Consider the following 10214-nt stretch of genomic DNA (forward strand, 5'->3'; position numbering starts at 1 on the left):
GACGAGCACAAGGCGAAGCGCATCGAGGCCGTCCGCGGCCAGATCCTCAGCAAGCTCCGGATCCGCAGCCCGCCGGACGCGGGCAGAGCGACGCCGGACGCCCCGGTGCCCCCGGAAGTCATGCTGCTCTACAACAGCACCCGAGAGCTGCTGCGGGAGAGCGCGCGCCACGCCGAGTCCGCGTGCGAGCGGGAGAGCAGCGAGGAGGATTATTACGCGAAGGAGGTGACGCGCGTCGACATGGCCCCGCCCCGCCGGGACGCCAGTGAGTCCGTGTTCTGCTGGGGGGGGGGGGGGGGGAGGCGGCCTGCGAGCGGACGCTCACAAGTTCACATCCCCCGACCGGCGCCAGGCGCCCCGCAACCGCTTTACGGTCCTTCTGCGTGAAGGCGCCGCTTGCAGGCGTCTCAAACGACGTCCGGATCCACCTTAATAATAGCCTTTTTGATCCCCGTCCGCCAATAATTCCTTTTAGGATATGTTGAGAAGCCTTAATAGGAGTAGAAATGGCACGTAACGAGGTCCATCACGTGTTAATTCATTTTCAACAATTATTTTGGTAATAACTACGACCCCTAACGGGAGCCGCCGAAAGTAGTAGTAGTATATGTTGGTAATAACTACTGTGTGGCTTGTTGAGATACTTGGCTACAAGAGGGATCACGAGTAGAAGAGACCCTCATGGCGTCCGGGGGGCGTGGCGGTCTATTCCGTTGCCTACCAACACGGGGATCGCCGGTTCGAATCCCGTGTTACCTCCGGCTTAGTCGGGCGGTCCTACAGACACAGTTGGCCGTGTCTGCGGGTGGAAGCCGGATGTGGGTATGCGTCCTGGTCGCTGCACTAGTGCCTCCTCTGGTCGGTCGGGGCGCCTGTTCGGAGGGGGGGGGGAGAATAGCGCGATCCTCCCACGCGCTACGTCCCCCTGGCGAAACTCCCCACTGTGAGGTGAAAAGAAGCGGCTGGCGACTCCACATGTATCGGAGGAGGCCTGTGGTAGTCTGCAACCCTTCCCCGGATCGGCAAGAGGGGGGGGAGCAGTGACCGGGACGGCTCGGAAGAGATTAGCCAGGTATAATTGGGGAGACCCCCCCCTCCAAAAAAAAGAAGAGACCCTCATAGCCCTGCTGACTCAGGATCCGTTTTCAGTATATGGATCTCCACGAAAGCCGTCCCGCAGCCTTACACGTCACAGAATGCAGATCCGCTGCAATGAAAGTGTAACTTAACACTACACCATGTTAGTGAATCCGCTGACAGCTACAGGTTAAGAATCAAGTAAGGTTTAAAACAAGGCAAGCTGTTCTTAGTACTTTGTGGCGTTAACATAGCAGGGTAAACACAGCTGTAGCTAAGGACAGGTGTTAGTGCTGTCCTGTCAACGCTGAGCTAATGCACCTATGTCAAACAGACCAAAACTTTTAGCTGTTCTCATTACATTGAATTTAGACAACAAACATGTCTATCATGATATGATGGACATTTCTGTTGTCTAAATTCAATGATATCCAAATTACAGTACCACTGAAGGACGATAAACAATAACATTGTTGCCTAGCCTTACCCTTGTGTATTTTTACACTGGGCTGAAACAGAGTTAGATCTGGAATCCCTTATTTGTGAATAAATGTTGTATCGTGATTTAGAGCTCTGTAGCATTTACACGTTTTCAAACAATTCGCAACCTCTGATCATCAGTTATTATGTCCGAGACAGTACATCAGCTGCACTCCAGTACACTGAATGTCACTGAATCGGTTAATTTATATCCTTTGAGATGATCCGCTGTAGTGACCCCTAACGGGAGCAGCCGAAATAAGTCGTAGTAGAGATGCATGCTCTGTCTACCGTTTGTTTAATCCTTGCCACAGTGGGTTTCTTGAGTCGTATACACAAGATATGTTAGGTCTTTAAAGTGTCAGCTCTGAACGGAGAATCCGCCATGCTTTCCTCCCAGATGCAGTGAACCCTATGGCCCCTAGCCTCCACTACAGGGTGGTCCACTTTGACGTGTCGGGAGTGGACCTGACCAACAGCACACTGGTCAGAGCTGAGTTCAGGATCTTCAGGGCCCCAAACCCACATGCCCATGCTGCAGAGCAGAGAGTGGAGCTCTACCAGGTCAGTCACACCAGAATCGGTACCACAATTGTATTTATTGCCAAGTACAAGAACATACAAAGAATTTGTCTTGGTATGTTGGTGCAAGAGGGAAAGAATAACAGTAAGTAGTGACGATAAAAGTTAAAACGAATAATATATATATATATACAATATAAAATAAAATAAAAATAAAAGTAAGGTGCTATAAGGTGCAATCACCACTGCTTCAGAGTTTAAACGTGAGAGACCACGTGGCAGCCCCTGATGCCAGCACTGGTTGGCAGGAGCTGTGTTTGCAACAAGTTACATGAGAATTTTTAAAGTTATTTACAGAATAAGAGTTATTTACAGGGTAGTGCAGGTTTTATGCAAGGTGTTCACATACAGAAAACACAGTAGGAAAGATAGAAGGGACGTGGGAGGGTGGAAGTGTCAGAATCTGTGGGTGTCTGGGGGCTTGTTAGAAAGGCTACTGCTGTAGGGAAGAAGCTGTTCTTATTTCACGAGGTTCTGGTTTTTATAGACATTAACTTCTTCCCAGAGGGGAGTGTTTTGAAGAGACCATGGTCTGGGTGGGAAAGGTCAACCCAAATCATTCCTGCTCACCTCAGTATCCTGGAGGCATACAGGTCATGGAGGGGTGGCAGGTTGCAGCCAACCAAACTCTCAGTGGAGCAAATGATACGCTGCATTCTGCCCTTGTCCTTGGCAGTGGCAGCAGTTTACCAGATAATAATGGAAGAGGTGAGGATGGATTCGATGATGGTGGTGTAAAAGTGCACCCTTATTGGCTTTGGCAGGTTGAACTTAATCAGCTGCCACAGGAAGTACATTCTCTGCTGGGCCTTCTTGCTGAGGGAGCTGATGTTCAGTTCCCACTTGAGGTCCTGGGTGATGATGATGCCCAGGAAGTGGAAGGATTCCACAGTGTTGACTGGGAAGCCATACATGATGGTGGGGACGAGTGAGGCTGGGTACTTTCTGAAGTCCACAGACATCTCAAACGTCTTTAGAGCATTGAGCTCCAAGTTGTTTTGGCCGCACTAGGACACCAGATGGTAAATCTTCCACCTGTAGGTGGACTCATCCTCACCAGAGATGAGCCCAATAAGGGTGGTGTCATCAGCAAACTTCAGGAGCTTGACTTACTGGTCACTGGAGGTGCAGCTGTCCGTATACAGGGAGAAGAGTAGAGGGGAAAGGACACAGCCTTGAGGGGAACCGATGCTGATGGTTCCAGAGTCACAGATGTATTTCCCCGACTTCACGTGCTGTTTCCTGTCAGATAGGAAGTCGGTGATCCACCTGATGTTGGAGTCAGCCACGATAATGGTTTTGAAGGCGGAGCTGAAATCCACAAACAAGATCCTGGCATAGGTTCCTGCAGAGTCCAGGTGCTGGAGGATGAAGCAGGGCGTCATGTTTACTGCATCCTCCACAGACCTTTTGGCACTGTAGGCAAACTGCAGGGAGTAACGGAGTGGGTGGGTCGGTGATAGTTTTAAGGTGGGACAGAACAGGGCACTCAAAAGGCTTCATTACCACAGAGGTCAGGGCGATGGGTCAGTAGTCATTGATCCTGTTGTCCTTGGTTTTTTGGGGATGGGCATGATGGTGGAGGTCTTGAACCAGGCTGATACGTGGCATGTTTACAGTGAGGTGTTAAAAATGTAAACATCAGAGACAGCTGATCGGCACAAAGCTTCGGGGTGAAGGGAGAGAATCTAGTTCAGCTGCTTTGTGGGGGTTCTGTCTATTGAACAGCCTGTTAACAACCTCCCTCTCCAGGATGGAGAGAGACGTCCTTGTGGTAGAGGAGGAGGGGGCCCCTAAGATGGGCAGCCGTGGAGAGGCATCGGCCCCTGCTGGGGTGGGGGAGGAGGAGCTGGTGGCCTGGAGCTGGTGGATGGAGTCACATAGGATGGTGTTAGGACTGTCCCATTGTCTTTCAAATAAACAATAGAACTCATTCAGATCGTCGGTCAGACGCAAGTCATTATTGGAGTGGAGGGGCTTTCGGTTTGTAGTTGTCTGTCTGAGGCCCTTCCCAACAGAGGCTGAGTTGTTTTCTGAGAACTGCTGTTGAAGTCTCTCAGAGTACAGTCTTTTAGCATCTCTAACCGTTTTGCTAAACCTATATTTAGACTCTTTAAACTGGACCTTGTCCCCACTCCTAAATGCTTCCTCCTTATCCAACCTAAGCTGTCTGAGTTTCGCTGTAAACCAGGGTTTGTCATTGTTGTAACTAACCCTGGTATGTGATGGTACATAGCTGTCCTCACAGAAGCTGATATAAACTGTCACAGCCTCAGTGTACTCGTCCAGACTGTTGTTGGCAGACCTGAAAACTTCCCAGTCAGTACAGTCCAAGCACGCATGAAGATCCTCCATAGCTTCACTGGTCCACTGTGTGGCTGTCAAGAGACAAAGCCTGGGCAGCATCATTTAGTGAGTTGGAGACAGAATGTGTTGACCAGACTGTTTCCTCAGACTTTTACATCCAAACAAACTGTCCGTCGTTGTAGATAAAACTGTGCAAGTATTCCCATGTAACTGAAAAATCCCTTTAGAAACCCATTTACAAGTCAAACCAGGAAGACTACAACAGCGTCTCAAACTGTGCTCAAATTCTGCCCAGAAAGGATAATTTTCAATATGATTCGCTAAAAGATAGCATGTCCTTGGTGACGCTGTTGCCAGTTATCTAGATTTAGGATTACATGATGCTAAATTCTGTGCCTGACATGCAGGAGTTACTGGACTGTCCCAACGAGGATCAAAATTTAAATACCACATCACTTGTTTCATGGATTACAACCATAGTCTGTCTCTATTGGTGATCTAGCTGTCATGTGGACAGAACGTGGTGAAAGGTCTTGTGTGCATGCATAAATGGATATACGTTGATGCAAATAAAGAAAACGTATGCTTGCAGAAGTACAACTAGAGATCTAGCCCTCTGATTGCTTGTGTGTTCTGTCAGCTGTTGAAGCCGGATGAGGATAGCAGCTCCACTCAGCGCTACATTGACTCCCGCACCGTGCAGCCTCGTGCCAAAGGAGCCTGGCTATCTGTGGAGGTCACTGACACTGTCAAGGATTGGCTGTCAGACAGAGGTGGGCTCACTACCCAGGTCAACTCCATCCACCGATTTGGTGGGGATTCATTTTAATTGCTGGTGTCTGTCACCCTGAGCCATCGATGAACTTTGGCCATTGCAGTTTCAAATAACAGGAATGAGCAGAAGTAACACATTAGTTCTCATGTCCATTTATAAATACAGTGTAATGCTGACATGTATCATCTGGCTTGTTGGGTGCTCTTACTAAGACGCTACTGAGGTCACTGTTATACTATATTTGCAATTAAATATATCCTTTTCTCTCTTTATTTGAAGTCTACCTTTCCTAAGAAGTGTGCTTTCCGTATCCCTCCCTTGTTGACTTATGCTTTAGCGACATTTTAATAGCCACTTTTCTCTTTCCATGTGTTACACTGTTGTATATTTCCATCTCTCTCTCTCTTATTTCCATCCTTCCCCCGACCTCACTCTACCTCCTCAGAGAAGAATCTGGGCCTGAAGCTGGGGGTCCACTGCCCCTGCTGCACCTTTGTTCCATCCACCAACAACATAGTTCCCAACAAGAGCGAGGAACTGGAAGCCCTGTTTGCAGGTTTGCTATACTTAGCTCAGAAAGATTAGATCCTTCTGGGCTCTTTTAATGGCATATACTGTTAGTCCAGGTACTGTAAGCATGTGTACACAGAGAATAAACACACTATCTTCCAGAAGGAGGGATTCTACTTGTGTGGTTTCCTGTGAGGTTTTGACATAATCATAGATTGAAGCATACAGAAAAAAGGAGGTTTTTAGATTCCCACAGCAAAACTGAAGAAGAATGACTCAGTGTGGATTTCTACTGTTAATTTTGGACTGCATGGTTCTGAAAGTGTGACTAGATACTGGCAGATGATGCCTTGATATATGTGAAATGGCCAACTGTGTGGCAAACATTTCCTGGTTTTAAATCAGACAGGGTTTGATGAAATTAAGGAAACAATCAAGAGTCACTTTCATGTATCCCAAATGATTTTTGCACACTTTGCCATTTTTATTTAATTTTTTGATACTGACTTTTTCCAGTTTTTAAGACAACATATATATGTTTTTCAATTTCTTATATATTTCAAGTAAGTAAACATATTTCTGACATGGCAAAACTCCACCAGGTTAAAAGATTTAAAAACAAAGCGATGGCGGATATGAAAGTATCTCCAAAATGGTCAATACACTTCTGATGTCATGCAGGCATTAACAGAAGAACTCTTGCTCCAAATTCTACGATGCTCCTTAAAGGCATTTTTCCTTTATTCTACTTGATAAAGGACCCCTAATTCCTGTGGTGTTCACATGGTTCATACATGGGAAACCTGGAGACATCAGTAAATTTGAAAATACAATTTCCAGGCACACGAAAAAATATGGAAAATTGAAATTTTAAAGCTTTGGAAAAGTAATTTTTTGTAAAAGTTTTGGAAAGCTGACTAAAATCAGCGTCAACTCTGTTAAAGACTGATTGAGCTGATTGAATCATTGTGGCGGGACTTTAGATTTTCCATTGTGTGTTTTCATGCAACGGTTTGTCTCAATATGCTAGCGTGTCTCTACTGGTGAGCTTTCCCATCGGTTGGCTAGCCAGCCAGCTTGTCAACAGTAGCTAGCTAGCTTGTCACCAGTAGCTAGCGAGCTTGTCAACAACAGCTAGCTTGTCAACAGTAGACCGGGCAAGCACAACACTCAGTGGATTCAAACGGTGCAAAATAAAAATGCAAAATAAAAGCACAAAACAGACCATCTCATATACAGTATTTGAAATATAGAATGACTGTCACATCATCATATACAGTGTTAAAACACAACTTTTCAGAGGCAAATCTAAAAGATAGCCAGTCTCCTTCGGTCATGGAAATTAAATCAAAAGTTATGGAGAAGTCATGGGAAAAGTTATTGAAAACCACTGGTGAAAAAGCGTAAGAACTCTGTATTTATAAGAAGCCATTTGATAAACTAAAATGTCTGTTGCTGAGCTGAAACTGGGTACAGTCACAAGCAAGTCAGGGGCGCTTCTGGGGTCACCCCATAGGAGACATGCAAATGGATAAAAAGGTTTTAATGCAAGTATTGGTATCCATATCATATTGTGTTTTTAATGTACAGCTGCCCGGTCATTGTTTGTGGAATACAGAGGAGTTATGAGTAGGATCGGGGCAGTGGGTTCATCGCATCAGTCCCTTTGTGCTAATGTTAATACTCCCTCTGTCTCGCCACTCAACACATCTCCCTGGCAAAGGTCTGGATGATGAGAAGCTGCGTCAGATAAAGAAGCCAGGTCAGGTCAAGGGCCAGGTGGATTTCAGCACCAAAACGCCCTACCTCATCCTGACCCTGCTGCCCAGCGACAGGGTGGACAACCCGACCAAGAAGAACCGCAAGAAGAGAGCAGCCGCCGCTGACGCCTCTACCTGCTCCCGGTACCACACACACACGCGCACACACACACACACACACACACACACACACACACACACACACACACACATCATTTTAGATAAAGAGGAGATAACCCATATTATATTCAATGGCATGAACGATGGCACGGTGGCGCAGTGGTTAGTGCGGTCGCCTTACAGCAAGACGGTCTTGGGTTCGAGCCCCGGGGTAGTCCAACCTTGGGGGTCATTCCGGGTCGTCCTCTGTGTGGAGTTTGCATGTTCTCCCCGTGTCTGCGTGGGTTTCCTCCGGGGGCTCCGGTTTCCTCCCACAGTCCAAAGACATGTAGGTCAGGTGACTCAGCCGTACTACATTGTCCCTTGTTGTGAATGTGTGTGTGTGTGTGTGTGTGTGTGTGTGTGTGTGTGTCTCGGCCCTGTGATGGCCTGGCGGCCTGTCCAGGGTGTTTCCCCGCCTGCCACCTAATGACTGCTGGGATAGGCTCCAGCATTCTCGCGACCCTAAGCAGGATAAGCAGTTAGAATAATGGATGGATTGGATAATGGATGTATTGGATAATGGATGGATTGGATAGTGGATGGATTGGATAGTGGATGGCATGAACCATCATTTGGTAACCTGCCCAAGTAGGACAGTCGGATGCCTCTTTTTTCCTTCTTTTTCTTGTTTTGCTCTTGACAGAATCTCTGATTTTACACAGTTGTGTGGAAAATGTATAACATCGACCTTGTGTTTAGACGGCATTAAAGTAGCCTGCAGTGTTTTATGTAGACTACCTTACACTGTAGAGGAAAGCTTTGGCAGGTGGGCACAGTCATTAATTTTTGGTTTCAGTTTCTCCAATATTATTCAGGGGCCAATTTTCCTTTTCCCGTGACCCACCTTTTGAGTTTTACCCTAACCCCAGAAGTTACTGGGGAAGGATGTGGAGTCATAATTCACTGACAGTTTCCCTTTGTGTTGCAGCAACTCGGAGCAGGGCTGCTGCCTGCGTTCTCTCTACATCGACTTCCGGCGGGACCTCAACTGGAAGTGGATCCATGAGCCCAAAGGCTACAAAGCCAACTTCTGTGCTGGGAACTGCCCTTATCTGTGGAGCGCTGACAACCACTACAACATGGTGAGTGTGGCGCCGGTCACTCTTTAAAACCAGTACAATGACGTCTGGCCGGTGAACGACGTCAGACTGCTGCCGCCGCCCGTATGGCTGCCTCATGATCAAGGCTCAGCGTTGTCGGTTTTTCTTTTTACAAGGCCATCCAGCATGCCGAATTTCGCCGCAAGAGCACACTGCTACATCACCTCACACGAACAGGAACAACTTTTGGCTCCGTGGAAACACAAAATCCAGGTGAAAGTCGGTCTAAACCGATCTGCTCCTTTTCAAAAATATGGGTATTTCTCGGCGAAACTCGGTAAAAACCGAAAACGCTGAGCCTTGCCCATGATGTGACTGCTCCGTCACAACACAACTCGGTCCCGTCACAATGAAACCAGCGTCTTGCTCAGTTTGGGTTGTCAGATATACTGCACCACTCCATAGCACACACTGGCGCCAACATCTTTACTGGCCTTGAAATAACGCCTGGCTTCAAGGTAAAAGATGCATCGACACGTGATTGACGTATGCCTTTAGGGTTGGTTAATGTTCATTGTTTGTGGTAAGTGCACACCATACTTATCTAAGGCTGGTTAACCCCAGGGCCATAAATGTGCCGTCACTTCGGCACGCTGGGCTGCTGCTGCCGCCTGACACGACGTGTGGACTTATGGGACATGGTCAGTTTGTTGCCGAGAGCTTGGCTAGTGACCAGCAGTTGCCACATATACACACGCACACACGCAAGCACACACACACACACACACACATGCACGCACACACAACTAAATGATGCAGCTGCAGCATGATTGATGCAGCGGTGCAGTTTGTCAGTTCCCTGGCTTGTGTTTCCATCAACACTAGCAGGAGGTCAAGCGTTACAATCACAATTCACCATTCAGAGTAAGAATGCGCCTGACAGTGGTTTTGTGTTGGCATGTGTGTGTTTCTCGCTGGTCCCAGATCTTGCCCCTGTACAACAAGCTGAACCCCGAAGCCTCGGCCTCCCCCTGTTGCGTGCCCCAGGACCTGGAGCCCCTCACCATCGTCTACTACATGGGCCGCACGCCGCGCGTCGAGCAGCTCTCCAACATGGTGGTCAAATCCTGCAAGTGTCGCTGAGGCCAGGGAGGGAGGGAGGGAGGGAGGGAGGGAACGAGGATGTCGGGGAAAGGAGGGGGAGATGAAGGAGGACAAACTGACGTGTTGTTCATCTGATGTCTTTGTCTGATATTGAACAGCTGCAGGAAACTCGGAGGATGCCATTTTTTTTCCACAGTGCCTGAGTCTGATATGCTGATCTGTACCACCATTCTATACAGGCATGGAAACTCTCTGATATATATATATATATATATATATATATATATATATATATATATATATATATATATATATATATATATATATATATATATATATAGTTGTAATGTTGACTTTTCTGTTTTGATGTAGGGCAGTGTAAATATTACGTTCAGAAACATAGCACTGTCAATGCTG

The 10214-nt window shown here is 47.3% G+C and overlaps 1 protein-coding gene across 1 annotated transcript in view; it reads left to right on the top strand.

Moving 5' to 3' along the window:
• The window catches only part of tgfb5 (transforming growth factor, beta 5), a 10690-nt gene extending 854 nt beyond the window's left edge, over positions 1 to 9836 (top strand). Inside the window, 7 exon segments of the mRNA XM_056273151.1 lie at positions 1 to 265; positions 1958 to 2121; positions 5087 to 5219; positions 5667 to 5777; positions 7455 to 7635; positions 8582 to 8735; positions 9678 to 9836. The exon segment at positions 1 to 265 is cut by the window's left edge and continues 34 nt beyond it. Of these exon segments, the coding sequence (XP_056129126.1) occupies positions 1 to 265; positions 1958 to 2121; positions 5087 to 5219; positions 5667 to 5777; positions 7455 to 7635; positions 8582 to 8735; positions 9678 to 9836 (1167 nt within the window).
• The last annotated feature ends 378 nt before the right edge of the window (positions 9837 to 10214 follow it).

Source organism: Lampris incognitus, chromosome 1, assembly GCF_029633865.1.
Source record: "Lampris incognitus isolate fLamInc1 chromosome 1, fLamInc1.hap2, whole genome shotgun sequence".
Classification (NCBI taxonomy): domain Eukaryota; kingdom Metazoa; phylum Chordata; class Actinopteri; order Lampriformes; family Lampridae; genus Lampris; species Lampris incognitus.